This window comes from Gopherus flavomarginatus, chromosome 3 (assembly GCF_025201925.1).
Source record: "Gopherus flavomarginatus isolate rGopFla2 chromosome 3, rGopFla2.mat.asm, whole genome shotgun sequence".
Classification (NCBI taxonomy): domain Eukaryota; kingdom Metazoa; phylum Chordata; order Testudines; family Testudinidae; genus Gopherus; species Gopherus flavomarginatus.
Window position 1 is genome coordinate 241,562,400 of NC_066619.1, and position 19,630 is coordinate 241,582,029.

At 42.5% G+C, this 19,630-nt stretch overlaps 1 protein-coding gene across 3 annotated transcripts in view; it reads right to left on the reverse strand.

Annotated features, from left to right (window-relative positions):
* WDR19 (WD repeat domain 19) overlaps positions 1–19,630 on the reverse strand; it is a 134,127-nt gene that overhangs the window by 110,061 nt on the left and 4,436 nt on the right. For all 3 annotated transcript variants that reach the window (XR_007773558.1, XM_050947369.1, XM_050947368.1), the window contains exons 2-6: positions 12,665–12,756; positions 10,418–10,483; positions 4,374–4,499; positions 1,045–1,160; positions 151–266 (exon numbers count right to left, since the gene is read on the reverse strand). Coding sequence is in view for 2 of the 3 variants with exons in the window: in XM_050947369.1 (XP_050803326.1) it covers positions 151–266; positions 1,045–1,160; positions 4,374–4,499; positions 10,418–10,483; positions 12,665–12,756 (516 nt within the window). In the remaining variant the exon portion in view is untranslated. The remainder of the gene's footprint in view (positions 1–150; positions 267–1,044; positions 1,161–4,373; positions 4,500–10,417; positions 10,484–12,664; positions 12,757–19,630) is intronic.

Below are 19,630 nucleotides of genomic sequence, written 5' to 3' on the forward strand. Positions count from 1 at the left end.
TGGGAGAGTGCAAAGATGATTTACAGCCACTTTAGCATCCACTCCAACTGGGCTGAGTCCAGCGTTGTAACTCTCAGAGATCAGAACAGAATCTTGCCTCAGGATCATAAACTAAGTATAACAGTTAGATAAAGATGCTGCTATTATTACCTGTCTTACAGTATCTCCTTCTTGATTGCTAATAGTTATCATTTTGTCTTCACTACCTAGTGCCAGTAGATTTTCAGTACTCCAGCAACCACAAGTGATCCGCTTGGTGTGTTTACCTGAAAAACAGATATATATCTAATTTATACATATAAAAAAACATACAAAATTAGAGATGGGAATGTGGCCTCTAATTCATAACCCAGGCTATGCAGGTTTGAGCCCTACAATACATACATTTTAAAAAACATTAAAAAATTAAAGGAAAGATTAATGTAATTCAAGTATGTACATTTTTAGAAAATAATTAGGGTGTGAAACAAAAAACTGACACGGTGAATATTCAAGAAAGCATGCTAGCCAGTGGAAAATATTTGTTATCAAAGTTTGTTTTTTGTTTAAAAAAAAAAATTCCCAAGAGTGAAGCCTTTGTATCTTTATGGAACCTTAAGGAACTTCTCATCTTCCCACTTGATTCGCATCAAACGTCTCAAGCCGTTTACAGCAGCCACCATTTTCCTGCCCAAATGGAACTCTGAAGTTTCTTGATGTTTCTCCTCAAATATACCATAGGAAAGATAGTTTATCAACATGAAAAATTCCACAACCAATTTTCTTATCTGTGGAGCAAGGAAGACAATTTAACCCAAGTTTCCCACATGGTAGCACAGAACTTTGGCACTAGGTCATCACAGAGGAGTTTTGAAAAGTATTCTATAAGAAACCATTCTAGTAAGAATAATAAATCAGAAGTAGCCCTTTGAGCAAGGGTACATTTTGGAGTTACAGTTATAGATTATATTTTTACACTGAACACAAAGGAATCTTAACATTATGAGTAAAATGTTGCTCTCAGTTAGAAACATACAAACCCAATGAATTCAGTATAGTACATACCAAGGACAGGAATCTTACGAGAAGTCTGTCGGTTATAAATAAGCAAGTTTCCCTTAGTTGTTCCAACTGCAAGTAAGGCTCCAACTTTGGACCAAAGCAAGAAAGACATTGGGTCTCTGAAATATTAAAACACACAATAAAATCATCTTATATGGCATAGCTGTGAGATTCTCTTTTAAACTTAAAAAAACCAAACACATTGTTAACTATAATTATTTGTTTTGTATTTACACAGTGTTGTGTAAACCTGAGCTAAATTTTTTAATTCATTTGCTTAAGGTGAGTTTGCCACTTTCAGACTTTCTTAAGCATTCAGTAAATAGCAATGAACTGGGGGTGGGGGCGAGGAGCTGGTTTGTTTAAACATTTAGATGTGTACAAATGCTAAAAGTGGGAATCTGTCCATAAGCTTTAAGCCTCCTTGATATACTTCCAAATATATCAGAGATAATCAAGTTAACAGCAAATTTCTAAGAAATATTTAAAAAGATGGTGCTTTTCTGACTTTTTTTGTATTTTAAAGGTGTAGTTGGGACTGATCACATGACTGTATTCACATGGTAGATCATAGTTTTTTGATTGCCAAACTATCCAATATAGTAAGAAAGCTTAGCAGAAGCTATTTTTGCTTTGAGTTTCAGATAGAGGAAGGCTGTGTTTTGTGTAATTTTTGAAGAGTTAATACAAAAAGCTAATATTTTAATTGAATTTAGTAAAAAGATAATATTATTTCAAACTCCCTGTAGCCTAACCTGTCAGCCAAGCCTGAGTCCCGATATTTCTGTTGCATTTATGTTGTTGTATGCAATTAGGTATGGCTTCCTTACTGATACAGTCTCCCTCATGTAATTGGATTTTAGAATTGATGTATGTAAATACCCTTGAAGGACATTTTGTCTGTTTTATTATTAGTTTAAAAAGTAGTAAACATGAAGAGCATAATAAATGCTAATAGAAGCAGAAGTACTAAAGGAATAGATCAGGGGTCGGCAACCTTTCAGAAGTGGTGTGCCGAGTCTTTATTTATTTACTGTAATTGAAGGTTTCACATGCCCGTAACACATTTTAATGCTTTTAGAAGGTCTCTTTCTATAAGTCTAATATATAGCTAAACTATTGTTGTATGTAAAGTAAGTAAGGTTTTTAAAATGTTTAAGAAGTGTCATTTAAAATTAAATTAAAATGCTGAGCCCCCTGGACCGGTGACGAGGACCACGGCAGTTTGAGTGCTACTAAAAATCAGCTTGTGTGCCACCTTCGGCACGCGTGTCTTAGGTTGCCTACCCCTGGAATAGACATATTTGTGTAACAGGGGCTGCTCGTATCCCAGCTACATAGACTGGATAGACATAAAGTAACAGCGAGCAAAATAAGACTCATTCAGAGTCTCTTACTGTTAATCAGGATCAAGTTTCCTCTTCACGTGACTTATCAGAAATATTTTTTTTGTTGCTGATGAATGACTTTGGGGGCAGGGACTTTATTATCGTATGTGCTTCAAAAGTACCTAGCACAGGGGTTGGCAACCTACAGCATGCGTGCCAAAGATGGCACACGAGCTGATTTTTGATGGCACGCGGTGCGGGCTTAGCCGCGCAGCCCGCTGCCACTCTGGGGTTCCTGCTGTTGGCCCCTTGCCAGCCAGGGTCCTGCCACCAGTCCCACTCAGCACCCGCTGCTGGCCTGGGGGAAGGAGCCCCAGACTGGCAGCGGGCTGAGACCCCCAACTGTCAGGAGCCAGCAGCCGAAACCCCAGAGTGGTGGCAGGCTGAGCCGCTCAGCCCACTGCCACTCTGGGGTTCCCGCTGCTGGCCCCTTGCCAGCCGGGGTCCCACTCAGCACCCACTGCTGGCCTGAGGGAAGGAACTCCAGGCTGGCAGCGGGCTGAGACCCTGGCTGGCAGGAGCCGGCGGCCAAAACCCCAGAGCGGGGCAGGCTGAGCGCTGCTCTAGGGTTCCCACTGCTGGCCCCTTGCCAGCCGGGGTCCCACCAGTCCCACTCAGAACCCAATGCGGGCCTGGGCTGAGATCCTGGCTGGCAGGAGCCGGCAGCTGAAACCCCAAAGCGGGGGCAGGCGGAGACGCTCAGCCCACCGCCAAAACCCCAGAGCTGGGCGGGCTGACCCGCTCAGCCCGCCGCCGCTCTAAGGTTCTGGATGCTGGCTCCTTGCCAGTGGGGGAACCTGCCGCAGCCCCACTCACCTTGCTTCTGGTTGGAGTTCCAGTGCAGGCCCCCTGCCAGACAGGGTCCAGGCCTCCGGCCCTGCTCAGCCCTACCAGCTGCCAGCTCCACGCACCTCAGTTGCCAATCTGGGGTTCCAGCCGGTTAACAACTGATCACTCAGAAGCCTGTGTGCAGCTTAAAGTATCCAAATACATGCCACCAGACACTGGAAAACTCAGCAAGGAAAAGCAAGGCCAAGGATCACACTAAATTAATAAGATCGGCATTTTAATTTAATTTTAAATAAAGCTTCTGAAACATTTTGAAAACCTTGTTTACTTTACATATAACAGTAGTTTGGTTATATATTATAGACTTATAGAGAGACCTTCTAAAAAACGTTAAAATGTATTACCGGCACATGAAGTCTTAAATTAGAGTGTATACATGAAGACTCAGCACACCACTGCTGAAAGGTAGCCAACCCCTGACCTAGCACACTGTGGATGCTACTGCTATGTAACTAATAATAGATGGAGACGTTCTCAGGATTTAGGCACTCTTAACATTCTTTTAAAAACACAAATCATACCATAAAAAAATATCCAGCTGCAAACTCCATCACATACCAACAATGACCAGCTAATCTTTAGAGCAACAATATTAGATATTGCCCTTCAGTAACACCATACCCACAAAAGTTGTATTGAAAGATCTTTGCACTATACCTGAAGGTCAAGAGAGTCATCCTTTTTAGAACCCAGGTGTGGGAACTGAGGTCCAAAGTTGAGGAATCCTTAGGGAAAGTGCCTTCCCAGCAGCAACCTCTGTTTTAAACTGAATAGATTCCAGATCAAGTGTTTCTATTGATTCCAATTTTGGCAGTAGCACACGTCATGGGGAAAAGAGGTACTCTCTCAAGTAGGCTGGTCAAGGCCATTTAGGGCAGAAATGCTATACCTTGAAACCTGTAGATAGCCAATTAAGGCTACAAAACACCAGTGGAATGTCCTTGTGGCAACATACCTCACTTAAGAAGCAGGCTGCTGCATTCTATATTAATTTCAGCTTCCAAATGGGCTTAGGATGTAGCACCAAGAAGGGCATACTGTACTAGCATGATTCTTGACATGTGTTTTACATTTTACATGAAGAGTTTTTCTTACCTCATGCCACTGTCCACCTGGCTTGTTTTGTTTGTGTTGGCATCCCACAGATAAATGGTACTAGATTTGTCAGCAATTATGGCTAAGGTGTCCCCATCTTTATCCCAGTCCATAGCAACACAGTTGCTTTAGAAACAGAGAGAAAGAAGAAAATAAATTTTAGCAGGGATTTTAAAAGTTTATGAGGGTCCAAACCAGACAAAACTATACAGTCAAAATAAAGCCCCTGACCCAGCCCCTCCCCTCCTAACAAACCTGAGACAGGATGAGACATTCATGTTACGTAAACCTGAATCTCTAGATAGAAGTTGCGCCCCAGCTCTAATCTCACCCAAGACTATGACTCCTTCCTACTACTTGTGCCTCCAAAGGGGGCTTTAGAGCCCTGATCCCTTGCTGGGCCCCAGGGCTAGAGGGCCCCTTCCAACATACTCTGGATCTTTAAGGGACACCAAGCTGTCACCCAACCTTCTAGTTTTTTGGAGGCAACCTGATGTGGACAGCTCCCTCCTAGTTCTCAGAAGGGTATTAAGTTTGGGACAGAAGTCCCCATCGAAGCAGGAAAATGCTCTAGTTGCTGTTCCCACAAGGAGCACAGGGGCAGACATACCCCATGATCTCTAGCATAGGAGAAATAGGACTAAGGAAGGAACATATATATTAAGGATTATAAACAACTCTGCTTATGCACTGGGTATATTTTCCTGCTGCACTAGTGTAGAGAAGGGTTGGGCACCAAAGGCTCTTATTAGAACTGGAAGAGACAATGGATCATAATGAAAAACTCCTCAAAGACTGTGCAGAAGAAAGAGGCCTCTTGGAGTAATTCTGAAATTAAAAACCCTTGGCTGGCCTGTGCCAGCCGACTCTGGCTAAGGGGCTGTTTAACTGCAGTGTAGAACATTCATGCTCAGGCTGGAGTTTTGGCTGTAGGAACCTGTGAGGTGGGAGGGCCCCAGAGCTCAGGCTGCAGCCCAAACCCGAATGTCTTCACTGCAATAAAATAGCCACACAGCCAGAGCCCTGAGAGCCAACATCAGCTGGCACAGGCCTAACTGCAGCATCTAACTGCAATGTAGATACACCCTCAGTATCCCTTATAGTCCCATGGAGGGCAGAGTGAGCCACTCCGTTCCAGGAGCCCAGCTGCATCCCTGAAGATAACAAAAGGATGGATTCTGGCACACAGGTGTTTGTATAAATGTTAGCAGCCCTGGCACATGCATCAAGGTAGATTTGTGCGAACACAACAAAACCTGATATTGGATGGAGTCTGGGTATTATATTAAACAATTGCACATCTCTAATCAAAAGGCAAGCAACTCATAACGTATAGCAGGCATCTGGTTACTTGTTCTAGACTCCATCTGCTAGTATGGGGAAAGAACTTACTGTTTGGCTGCCAGAGGGACATTTGTCAATTAAATATGTAAAAACTGCAGTGTCTAATCTTTGCAAAAACATGCAGAACACAGCTTTTGCTGTCATGAATGCGTCAATATCTTTGGTTTTTAATTGTCTGAAAAATTGTCTTTTACACTCTTCTACCGTGGACCTTATCTCTCAACCATTGTTCTTTGGTAAAAAATGTACGGTACGCAAAAATAGCATTTAAAGCTGTAGCAAGTGCGTTGAGTGAAAAAACAAGAGGTTTGACTGCCTGAGAAGTCAAAATAAAATTTTACAAAAATAATTTGTTTTGAAGCCTAAGATCCAATGTGAATTGTGCTTTTGCTCTGCATTCTGGGTAAGTACATGTATAGCTTCCAGTAAAACAGGAGGTGGCTTCTTGAGAAGCTACCAGCTTTCCCGTCCTGCTCACGTAGTAGCTCCTCATAGGAAGCACTTTATGTATACTAGGCTGCAGGCTAAATCAGCAATCCATCAAATTCAACTTTTTATCTTCTTTTCTCCCACTTGCCTGAATTTAGCACGATAGTAAATGTGGCCTCCTGCAAGAAACTTCAATGGATGTCTCAATCCCCAGCCACAGCAGCATGCAGCATTCTGGTGAGCAGGAGGAATAAATGGGAAGGGAAGACACTAGAGGCAGTGTAACCAGGGGACACAGCACTTGACTGGGACTCTGGAGATCTGGATTCTATTCCCAGCTCTGACACTGGCCTATTCGGAGACCTTGGGCAAGTCACCTTCTCTCTCTGTGCCTCAGTTTCTCTATCTGTAAAGTGGGGATAGTGACACTTACCTCCTTTGAGATCTACAAATGAAAAGCACTGAATAAGAGCTGCGAGTTCTTATTATTATTATTAGACAAGAGTGCAGAAAAACAAGAGTGCAGAAAAACACAAGAAAGCAAAAAAGAAAAATAGTATATAGGAACAAACGGACAAGAGAAAATGAGAAATATAATTGAAGAGATGGCACTTATGACATCTTCTATTCAAACAGAAGAAACTTGGGATTCTGAACTCAATTCTCAAGAGAGGGGAAGTCCCAGATAGAGTTAGAAGGTAACAGATGGAGTGATCACAGTATCGTTTGGACTGAGCGGGGGTTCTTCCAGGTAACTGTCCTTGCTTTTGCTTGAACTCTCTATGACAGAAGTGGAGATGCTCTGTAATCATTTCTGAATACTGTAAATTGACCTGGTTATTGGGATGTTTACTTAGTAATATGTTGATTTAGTTTAACAGGGCAGTTGTCAGGAAAAACAAGCTGATAGGAAAACATATATAATAATATAAGACCCTCTTCAGTAAACACTTATGGGTTGTTAAGAGACAATATCAGAACTATTAGCTTTGAAGATTCTACTTCCTGGCTCCAGCCAACTTACATAACCAGTTTTGACAAGCAGGGCCAAGGCCTGGGAACCAAAAGATCAAAAGGCCTATGGAGCTTATAAAGAACCATTCTCAAGAGTGAGGGGAGAACTGTCGGGGAGTTGTTCAGGGGAACCAGGCACACAAGAACTGCTGTGGTGTCTGAAAAAAAGGCAGGCTGCCTAGAACTACCTCAGGGGATGGTAAGCCTTTAGGTTGGACAGACATGCATCAGACTATTTGTTGTTTTTTCCTCTAAATTGCTCCCGCTGCAAAAAAAACCCAATACTTTTGTTTTAAGGAGGTATTCTGGTCACAGACTCCCAAAGAAAAGAAGCAGAGAGTCAGACCTGCACAGTTGATACTCATAGTACTGTAGCCCAGAGCCTGGTGTAAGAGTGGGAGAACTGTGGAATTCTACCCTGGAATAGGTGGAGGTTTGAAACCTGAGAAGAGATACTCTGAGAGACCAGAAAGAGGAATGTATATCTAGTCCTGTAACTGTGACACCTGTACTCAATCTGGGTTGTTATTCTTGGCGGAAAAAACTGTAGTCTGGTTTAAGGGCAGCAACTAATTGCCCTGGTTGAAACTGCTGTTATTTAACTGCTTCTACAGCAATCAGTCAGATTGTAAATTAGGTTCAAGTTTAATATTAAAAAAGACACTCAGGTTTAGGCTATGTCTACACTGCATTTTCATCAGTAAAACTTTTGTCGCTCAGGAGTGTGAAAAAAAACACCTCCTTGACCAACAAAAGTTTTACTGATGAAAAGTGCCCATTGTGGACAATGCTTTGTTGGCGTGAGACACGCCTCGCCCATAACCCTCGTTGAGGGTGGGTTTATTTTGTCGGCAGAAGAGCTTTCTCCTGTCAACAAAGAGTGCCTACATTGTGTGCCTTACAGCGGCAAGGCTTTAGCGGCACAGCTATGCTGCTGTAAGCGATGCAGAGTAGACATAGGCCTAGAGTTAGCCTTGAGATAGTTGTAATACTAGGTTCTTTGAAACCAGACTTCAGGAGACTGAGCTAATCATCAATAAGGCTATGATTTAGTCACGGAGGTCGCGGAAGGGTGTGAGAACTCCCAAGCTCCCGGGCAGCGGCAGGGGAACCCCCGAGCTTGGGCTGACATAGGAGCCGGGGCACCCCACAGCTCTCAGTCCCCATGGACAGCAGGGAACCCCTAAAGCTGCAGTGGCAGGGGTACCCCTCAGCTCCTAGCTGCTGCAGGCAGCTCCAAGCCCCTGCCCAGATGCCCCCCTTCAGGCCTGTTGAGATCCACAGATCCCTGTTTTGTCTTGATATTTTTAGTAAGAGTCACGGACAGGTCACAGTTTCTGTGAATTCCTCCTTGGGCCAGCTATGGGTTTTTCTTTGCAGTGCAGACATCATCTGGGGACTCTCAGGGTGACTGAGCACAAGGAAGCTTGGACTGAGTGGTAGTCAGTCACAGAGGGCAAGAAAGCTCTAAATTGAACTGTCATCACCTGGCAGCCTGAGGAATTAAAATCTGAATAATAATAAAACCTTTTCCCTGAATAATTAACAGACCACAACAAAGTTAACTCTGATTAGAAATGAATTTAAAAAACTCAGTCTAGCTATGAAGGTAAATGGGAAGCAAACTAGCCAGGGAGGGCACTAACCAATTTGTTGCAGAGTGCAAAATGTATGGATGACTATTTGCTCTGTAGCCAAGTGGCGTACATACACACCCAACACAAGCAGTTCATGGCTATCAGAGCCCGTGTACAACATCCTGAGGACAGAGCTGTTGAGCTGGAAGAGCAGAGACAGATGGAATTGTTTAGAGACTCTGCATATAGGGACACTGGAGTAGGCTCATCTCAGAACTGACTTCCCCATTCGTCCAACTGAGGAAGCCAGACTCATGGTGGAAGGGACACCAAGGTGAATTGGAGGAACATAATCCCTTAGATGGGACTCTCCTTCCAACTGAAATAGTGAAGACTGACAGCTCTTCATGTACTGAGGAGGTCATTCTAGGGGACTGAATTACAATGGAGAGAGAAAAGATCTCTCTCTACTGCAGGAAAAAACAGCAACAGAAAAAAAACCCACCACCACCAACAAATGTAGCAGCAAGTCTCAGAGCTCAGGTCAACTTGGGCTTGCACTATGGTGCTAAAAATTGCACTGTAGATGTTCCCACTTGGTCTGAACCCTGGGCTCTGAAACCTGGGAAGGGGGAGAGGGTCTCAGAGTCTAAGGGCTTCAGGCTGAGCGGGAATGCATACACTGCTATTTTTAGCCCTGTAGCACAAATCTGAGTCAGCTGCCGCAGGCGCAGACTGCTGCCGCAGAAGTTATTTTGCAGTGTAGACATACCCAAAGACTGATTGTGGGTGACAGGAGACTGAATATGAAATATGTAGACAGTTGGCGACCATCAGAACAGCTTGGTGACTTCACTACCAGGTGTAAAGGTGGCAAACATCATGAGATATCTAACCAAACTACAGGTGAGCACTAGGGAAGAGCCTGTGGTTGTGGTATGTGTTGGTACTAATGATGTAGAGAGATATAGGGGAGAGGTTCTGGAAGCTAAATTTAGAATACTAGATAGAAGGCATAGGTTCAGGGCATCAGTGGTAGCTTTTTCTGAAGTGCTTTGAGTTCCATACACAGGTCCATCTAGGCAGCGGGAACTTCAAGGTCTCAATGTATGGATGAAAAGATGGTGCAAAGAAGAGAGAAAGTTTTCTAGGTACTCGGAAACATTTGGAGGAAGGCGAAGCTATACAGAGACCACCTTAATTAAAATGGAACCAGACTACAATGCAACAGAAAATAAATAAGATAACAGTTTTGGGTTGTTGACATAACATGAGTAGATGGTGTGAGACAGAACTGAGGTGAAGAAAGTACTTTTATACAGTTTTTGAGATGAAGTTTGGACTTGAAATAAGGTTTTTTTGGTATTTTAAATCTTTTTAGTCTGTCACTTTTGTTATATATTTATACATTTTAGCAACGAACTATTTATGTGGGGTCCTAAAATTCTGATTAAAATTATCTCTACCCTTGTTTTGATTAAAAGTATAGTTAAAGAATGTTTTACATATAAGGATATATATAATTTTTTCCTGATTTTTCATGGCTATTGTATTATGAATTCAGTTTTGCTTCAGATTACTTATGCATCTTCCACAGATTACTTATACGTATGCATGTGCCATTAAAAATATGTGATTTTTTTGTTTAAGAACATGTGCCAAACCCTTGTTAGTTCTTACCTTGGTAAGTTAATTTCATTTCTCTTCTGACCATGACGATCAAAGATTTTTACAGTGTGATCAGCTCTAAAAACACAGAAGATGAATTCATTCTTTTTGTACATTTGCAAATATCCTTAGAGATTTCATAAAAACTTTTTCCATTAATCTTTCATGCCACGTTGATATGGCTCATGAGTTTTATCTATTGATATTTTCAGGGGATAGGTACTTACTGTGACAGATATTATGGATATATGCAGTGTTGTTGTAGCCATGTGGGTCCCAAGATATTAGCAAGACAAGATCGGAGAGGTAATGTCTTTTATGGGACCAACTTCTGCTGGTGAGACAGGCAAGCTTTCAAGCTTACAGAGAGCTCTTTTTTAGGTCTAGGAAATATACAGCGTGCCTCTCTCACCAACAGAAGGTAGTCCAATAAAAGATATTATGGACACATGGAATAATAAAAAATTATTGTATCGGCTTTATAAGTCTTATATGTTTGTTTATGGGCTAAGGATTGTATTCTGGCTCCATGGGGGAGTTACAGGGTTTCCTACAAGAACTAAATCACTGGGAGGTAATTAATGCAAATTCCTCGGCAGGTAGCAAGTCTGGAGGAAACTCTGCCCCTGACAGAAACTGCATGTACACGGCCGTGGCAGGATTCTATTGAATTTGATAGATGAAGTAAACATCTATTTCAGCTGACACACTGAAATTTGACCCAAAAAACCCAACCAACCAAACAAAAAACCCCTCAAAACCCACCCTGTGTATCTTGTCTCTGCAGGTATCTCAGGCAGGGCAGGCAACCCCACTGTCATAGCTTTCTCACTCAACAGCTGGGAGTGCGGGAGCCATCCCTAAGCAAAAGCCATTCAGCAGCAGGGTAGCCTCCCCTGTGGCCAGGGGCCTGTCTTACAGTTTTAGGCAAAGGGTCTCTGCTCTGCATGCCCTGCCAGAACTACAGCCTTCCCCACATCTTGCGTCTACAGGGATCCAATGTCACTGGCCCTGCAATAGCACAGGAAGCCCCAGGCAGCCCTTCTGTCACAGGAGCGAGGCCATGACATTGTGGTGGCAGAGGGCTCACTAAGCTACCACAGGGCCTGTGACACTTGATTCCTGCTGGTGCAAGCTGTGGAGAAGGCTGCAGTCCTGTATGGGCAGAGCAGAGACCCTGAGCTAGTACCGCAAGGATGATGTACTGGGGGAAGCTCTGTCCCTGGGCAGGACCCATTCGGCAGTGGGGTGGTCTCAGGCTAGAGGCTTGTCCTCTTCCTCATAACTCTGGAGAGGAGTCTTTGCTCTGCTCTGCTCTGCCAGGACCGCAAACTTCCCCACACTTCGCACCTGTAGGAATCAAGTGTCACAGGCCCTGCAAAGAATCCTCTGGAGCCATGACAGAGGAGCTGCACTCACTCACCCACCCACTAGAAACATAGGAGTTGCCCCTGGGATGGAATTGTTCAGCAGCAGGGTGGCCTCCCTCTGTGTCCTGGGGCTCATCCTTCTCCTTGGAGTCCTTGCTCCATCTGCTGAGGATGACAGCCTCTCTAACATCTTTTATATAGGTGTCTTGGATCCCTCAGCTGTGCAGCGTGCCCCTGCAGCCATGTTACCAGTCCCGGGAACCCCTTGGAGCCCCACTATTAGTGCTACCCTAATGCTAACCCAACCCTCCCCTTCCCTCCCCCTTAATTTCCAGGGATTGTAAAAATTAAAATTGTTAAAAATCAAATAAAAATCTTAAAATGAAAAGTACATATTAGTTGCCTAAATATGTTCCAAAAAAAAATAAAAAATTGAATTCTGCCAAATCTACCTATACTAGTTTGACCTACTTCAGAACACTTGACAAACAAAGAAATGAAAGCTATAAAAGTGCAGCTGGTCAATGGTTAACCCTGTCATTGGCTGGTTGGTCACTAATTAACCATGTCATTGCCCTTGAAAGAATAGGACCATAGATGCTGAACTGAAGTCAGATCTACTGTGGTAATCACAGTGAATTACAGAAAAAATTGCAGCCTAACTCCCTGGTCTAGAGGTGGAGAGTTGCAGGACTCTATGGTGACAGCTGGGAAGCCTGAGACCTAAGTGGGATGCCCTCAAGAAGGCCAAAAAGGGGTCAGAGATGCAAGTTACCTCAGGAACTGTGACATATACTGTGACAGTGAATATACAACATTAACAAAATGTAAAAATAATTCAATTACTTCTACATACATATTAATAATATTTAAATTCTTATTATCTTACCCTGTCACAGCAAGGAAGTTTCCTAAAGTTTTCTGCCAGATGAACTGCACAGGGGAACCAAGCAAAGCCTTTTCTAATAGAGTAAATACTCGCTGAGGGAAGAAAGAGGGGAATTACTAACTTAAAAATGGTAAGCATTGAAGAACATTAAACCTGCCTAGTGCATATTAGTAAATATAACTAACATTCAGTACAAAGAAAGAAAGATAGACTATAGGACAGAAAATGTATAAAAGGGACAGAATTCTGTGGCAGGCCTTTTGTTATACATGGGAAAGTGAATTTTCATTACAGACACTTCAAATCTGGTGTTGAAAAAGTTCAACCTTGAAAACCTAAGATGAAAATAGTACAAATATACTTTCATTTGTATTAGCAATTTTTAAAAATTTTAAGTTAGAGAATTCAGACTTTTGCAAAGATAGCACTTTTGGTTGTTGCTACTGTCATAAATAGATAGCTAAGGGTTAACGTCTCTTTCACCTGGAAAGAAGTAATCTGAACCACCTGACCAGAGGACCAATCAGGAAACAGGATTTTTTTCAACTCTGGGTGAAGGGAATTTTGTGTCTGAGTTCTTTGTCTTCTGCCTATATGCTCTCTCGGATGAGAAGTTTTTCTATTTCCTGCTTTCTAATCTTCTGTTTCCCAGTTGTGAGTACCAAAGATCAGATAAGGATTTATATGTTCTTTTGTATTTACATGTCTATAATTGCTGAAGTGCTTTAAATTGTATTCTTTTTGAATAAGGCTGTTTATTCATATTTCTTTTAAGCAATTCACCCTGTATTTGTCACCTTAATACAGAGAGACCATTTGTATGTATTTTTCTTTCTTTTTCTATAAAGCTTTCTTTTAAGACCTGTTGGGAGTTTTTCTTTAGTGGGGAACTTCAGGGAATTGGGTCTGCAGCTCACCAGGGGATTGGTAAGAGGAAAAAGTCAGGGGGAGGTCTGTGTGTGTTAGATTTACTAGCCTAATTTTGCATTCCCTCTGGGTGAAGAGGAAAGTGCTTTTGTTTCCAGGACTGAAATTACAGAGGGTGGACTCCCTCTGCTTAGATTCACGGAGGTTGCTTCTGTGTATCTCTACAGGAGCACCTGGAGGGGGGAAGGGAAAAGATTTATTTCCCTTTGTTGTGAGACTCAAGGGTTTGGGTCTTGGGGTCCCCAGGAAAGGGTTTCGGGGGGACCAGAGTGCCCCAAAACACTCTAATTTTTTGGGTGGTGGCAGCAGTACCAGGTCCAAGCTGGTAACTAAGCTTGGAGGTTTTTCATGCTAATCCCCATATTTTGGACGCTAAGGTCCAAATCTGGGACTAGGTTATGACATGGTGGCAGCGTTTATGGGAAAGATAGAATCCGTAAGAGAAGTAAAAGTACAAAACTAAACCAAGTAACTGAACTGTAAAATAAAATTAGCTTTTCTTTTCACACTTTGCATGTGTTAAAATCTGAAGATTATAAACCTACACAACTTTATTCTTTAGCAATATTGAGTGTTGCCAACTCCTGTGATTCTATCGCAAGTCAGCTCAGTGGTTTGAGCATTGGACTGCTAAACCCAGGGTTGTGAGTTCAATCCTTAAGGGGGCCATTTAGGGAACTGGGGCAAAAATCTGTCTGGGGGACTGGGCCTGCTTTGAGCAGGAGGCTGGACTAGATGACCTCCTGAGGTCCTTCCAACCTCGATATTCTAAGTCTCACAATATTTGGTAATTTTCTTAAAGTCATAGTTGCTCGACTTAAGAGACTGCACAAGCAGCTCAGCTTTCATTTAAAAAAAGTAAGTTTCTAGTACAGTGTATAAAAATCTAAGATTTTCTCCAAAAATCAAAAATAAAAAAAAGGGCTTTTTAAAAATTGGATATTTTATTTAAACTGGATTTTTAATTGTATTTAAATTAGTAAAATAAGTTTTTCTTTTTATAAATAAAACCTGTTTATAATGAAATCTTAATTTAATAAAAATATATTAAAGGCTAAAATAATAGTAAACTCTTAAAACATTTAAATAAAAATAACTATACTGAATCAATGAGGCTGTCAAAAACTCTGAGTTAAAGGCTTCTTTATATAGAAAAGCAGTGGCTTTTTAATGCATCTCCTGCAGCTCTTTGCAGCACGATATTAAAACACTGCGTGATTTAATTTAACTGCTACCTAGATATAACATCACCCGATATAACACAAATTTGAATATAACACGGTAAAGCAGTGCTCCGGGGGGGCGGAGGCAGGGCTGTGCACTCCGGTGGATCAAAGCAAGTTCAATATAATAGTGTTTCACCTATAACGCGTTAGATTTTTTGGCTCCCAAGGACAGCTATATATCGAGGTACACGTACATTAACCAATCTAAGTTATTAAACAATCAGGATGTTTTTACCGTGTTAGTAACCAAGTGAAGTTGATAAAACACTTGGTCAATCATTTTGCTGTGAGAATAATATATATTAAATGAAACAATGAATTCACAGTACTGTGGCTCTTTTGGGTAATGCTGATTACTAATTTGGCTCCTGAATCACCGAGGTCTGAGTATCACTGATATAAAGACAGAATTGGGGGAAAGCATCTAACTTTTGATGTCAAGCTTTATAAATATGGCACAACAGGTCAGCCTAAGTAATACAGGAGACTCTCATTTTCAAGAGACAGGTATCATAACCTTAGTCCCAGATTTGGACCTTAGCGTCCAAAATATGGGGGTTAGCATGAAAACCTCCAAGCTTAGTTACCAGCTTGGACCTGGTACTTGCTGCCACCACCCAAAAAATCAGAGTGTTTTGGGGCACTCTGGTCCCTCTGAAAAACCTTCCCTGGGGACCCCAAGACCCAAATCCCTTGAGTCTCACAACAAAGGGAAATAATCCTTTTTCCCTTCCCCCCTCCAGGTGCTCCTGGATAGATACACAGACACAAGCTCTGTGAATCCAAACAGAGTGAATCTCCCTCTCTGTTCCCAATCCTGGAAACAAAAAGTACTTTCCTATTCCCCCAGAGGGAATGCAAAATCAGGCTAGCAAATCCAACACACACAGATCTCCCCCCCTGATTTCTTCCTCCCACCAATTCCCTGGTGAGTACAGACTTAATTTCCCTGAAGTAAAGAAAAACTCCAACAGGTCTTAAAAGAAAGCTTTATATAAAAAGAAAGAAAAATACATACAAATGTTCTCTCTGTATTAAGATGGTACAATACAGGGTCAATTGCTTAAAAGAATATTGAATAAACAGCCTTATTCAAAAAGAATACAAATCAAAGCACTCCAGCACTTATATTCATGCAAATACCAAAGAAAAGAAACCATAGAACTTACTATCTGATCTCTTGTCCTTACACTTAGAAACAGAAGACTAGAAAGTAGAAACTACTTCTCCAAAGCTCAGAGAAAGCAGGCAGACAGACAAAAGACTCAGACACAAACTCCCTCCACCCAGAGTTGAAAAAATCCGGTTTCCTGATTGGTCCTCTGGTCAGGTGCTTCAGGTGGAAGAGACATTAACCTTTAGCTATCTGTTTATGACAACAGGTGACTAGGAACATACACTCCAGTCACTTTCACTTAGGCATATTTGAAAATTTTCCCAGGCTGACCTGAAATAATCAGTTTAAATCACTGAGTACAGTTAATCCCTCTATTTAATAAATCACTTAGTTGTAAACATGAAACGTGTTGATGAGAAGTTTATGTATCCAAAACATTTAATTTAAATGCAGTTTTGTTTAATGAAAATAAACATATATGCTGTTTCATATGTTTAAGTTCAAGTTCGTTATCATCCTAATGCAGCTTGACAAAAATCATGAGCAAAAAGTTAGTTATCTAGTAAATAAACAATATATCTTTAATCATTTTCTAACATACTAAAAAATGTACAATTAAGAATCTGAAAGCATTAAGCTATACAATTTATAGTATAGTTTAGTGTACCCTCCTAGGTAGCAAACAGATGTACCAAATTTACTGTAAAGGCGCTATTTAGTTGTAAATCAACATGTTTAAATGGTTATATCAACCAATGAAAATGTACCTTTCTTTAGAAAATAACTGAAGTATAAATGGAAAAGTTATTTAAAATCGATGATTTAAATTGACATTTTTTGCTTAAATCACCTTGATTTACATCAATCCACCCTGGTTTGTAGCCATCGTGTTTGGAAGAGAAAAAAAAAAACAGCTATGAAACTTGAAACTATGAAGCAAGTGCACCCTACAGGCTTAGAAATCAAAAGGCAAAGAAAAACAACCCAAAATTTATCATTTTAGAAGATCTCAGCTTTGAACACTTGAGGCTGGCAACACTATGTGTGGCACGTGGAAGTTTCCCATTTGAAGTTCATTCTTTCAAAAAAAACGGACAGGTTTGACTTCCTTTGTGACCTTGGGCAAGTCAATGTCTACACTGGCAAGTTTCTGCACAGAAAAAAAGCTTTCTGCGTTGTAACTCCCAAGGTGTACATGCTGCAAAGCCACATAATGCGCAGAAACTGCGCAGTTGTAGCGCTCTAAAAATACCCCAAACACCCCAAAGAGAGGTGTAGAGCTTTCTGCGCCGGGGCTATGGCGCTGCAATGCAAATGTAAACACCGTGGTGATTACAGCGCTGCGATTGGCCTCCGGGAGAACGCCTGTTCTCACTTTTTCTGGTCATTGGTTTGAACTGTAATGCCCTGCCCTCAGGTGACCAACCATCATCCCCATCCCAGATATTCCTTTGCAAATTTGAAAGTCCCCTTCCTGTTTGCTTGGTGATGCATGCAGTGGCCTCAGGGCATCTTTCCAGGTGCCCATGCCTGCTCCATGCACCAGGTGATACCCTGCTTGGAGCAATGTTGAGCTGCTGAACCTCATCAGCATTTGGGGAGAGGAGGTTGTGTAGTCCTAGCTGTGCTCCAGCCGTAGGAATTATGATAGTTACAGACAGATTTAGAAATGCATGATAGAAAGGGGCCATGACTGGGACATATTCCAGTGTAGGGTAAAAGTGAAGGAGCTGCGGAACGCCTACAACAAAGCACAGGAGGCAAACTGCCGCTCCCGTGCTGCGCCCACAAGCTACCAGTTCTACAAAGAGCTGGACATGATACTGTGACATTACTGATATAAACTGGGACCATATAGAACATGGTTTGCAACCAAGGTCCTGTAGTGGCACCAAATCCTATGTAAAGGGGGTCATATAAGGTGTCTAAGACCAGGTTATGGGTTGCTGGTTATGATTATGCTGTCTGTATCATTTTGTAGTTGAAATTATAAGTATTGGTTGTATACTGTCTGTATTTCAAATTGGTGCTGTAGTTCTGGGTGACACCCCAGACAAGTTGGTGTTAGCTCTGCTTAGCCTGCTTGATGGCCCATTAAGGACCTTCAGCTACACAACTGACTCATTGAGAGGAGGCTAATATGCCTTGTAAATCAGCAAAGTATGCAGGGACTTGCCCATGTGACTCTAAACTCCATTTTGCTGTAATTTTCCACAGTAAGAACAAAGAAGTGTTCTTACACCTGGAAAAGACTATATAAGGCTAATGCCTCATCTCCATCTTGTCTTCAGTCCTGCTTCCTACCTCTGGAGGGACTTCGCTACAAACTGAGGCTCTACACAAAGGACTGATGACCCATCGGGGGATGTACTCCAGAGACTTGATTTGAACCTGCAGTTTACTCCATCACAGCTACAAGCCTGAACTAAGAACTTTGCCATTACTGTATGGAATTGATTCCATTTAACCAATTCTAGCTCTCATCTCTATCTTTTTCCCTTTATGAATAAACCTTTAGATTTTAGATTCTAAAGGATTGGCAACAGCTTGATTTGTGGGTAAGATCTGAAGTGTATATTGACCTGGGTCTGGGGCTTGGTCCTTTGGGATCGAAAGAACCTTTTTCTTTTATTGGGGTGTTGATTTTCATAACCATTCATCCCCAGGACGAGTGGCACTGGTGGTGATACTGGGAGACTGGAGTGTCTAAGGAAATTGCTTGTGTGACTTGTGGTTAGCCAGTGGGGTGAAACCGAAGTCATTTTTGTCTGGCTGGTTTGGTTTGCCTTAGAGGTGGAAAAACCCCAGCCTTGGGCTGTGACTGCCCTGTTTGAGCAATTGGTCCTAATTGGCACTCTCAGCGGGGTCCCACCAGAACCGCATCGTCACAGATACTCAGTGGCGACCCCACTTCCACTGCAAAGGCTCCTGTGGATACTTTGTTGGCTTGCGTGCCAGCCAAGAGTGGACCGAGCCTGAAGGAAAACTTGGACGAAGAGGAGGATGGGGACCCAGAGGCAGAGGATGACTTGGAGGCCAGAGATTCATGCAGTCAGGAGCTCTTTTCTACCCCAGAGGAGCCTAGCCAGTCACAGCAGTCGGATCTTGGTGAAGTGCATACAGGAGAGGAGGCCCCTGGTAAGTGGGCCTCATTTTGGGAATTGCTGAAGCAGAGAGAACGCAGGGTTGGAGAAAGCAGGCTTGTTCCACACCACATGTCTAGTCTGAGCGGCAGAACAGGCTGTTGATAGACTCCCTCACTTCATGGGAATCTCCCTCAGAGATCTCCAGAAAACTCCTGTGGAGATAGTGGGCAATCCACTGCTGCAGGTTCCTCGGCAGAGCTGCTTTGGTTCTTGCTTCATTAACAGTAACTTTTCCATACCACTTCACCATCGAAGGGGGTGGGGGAGTAGGGACCACTGCTGCATACAGGCGAACTGCATAGGGGCCAGGGTGGAAGCTGCAGCCTTGGAGAAGATCCTCCCTTGATTCCCTGCTCACCCTCATCAGAAAGATATCTTCCTGTGGAAAGTGTGGGGACAGGAATGATTATCAGGCCCCCCCACAGTGCTGGCTCTACTCAAGAGACACGTGCCCAGTGTACAGCAGGGTCTGGGAACAGTGATTTACTCTGCCCCTGCAGCTACTCACCATTTTGGGAGTCTTGTAGTTCATGTGTGCTTGCCTGGGGTC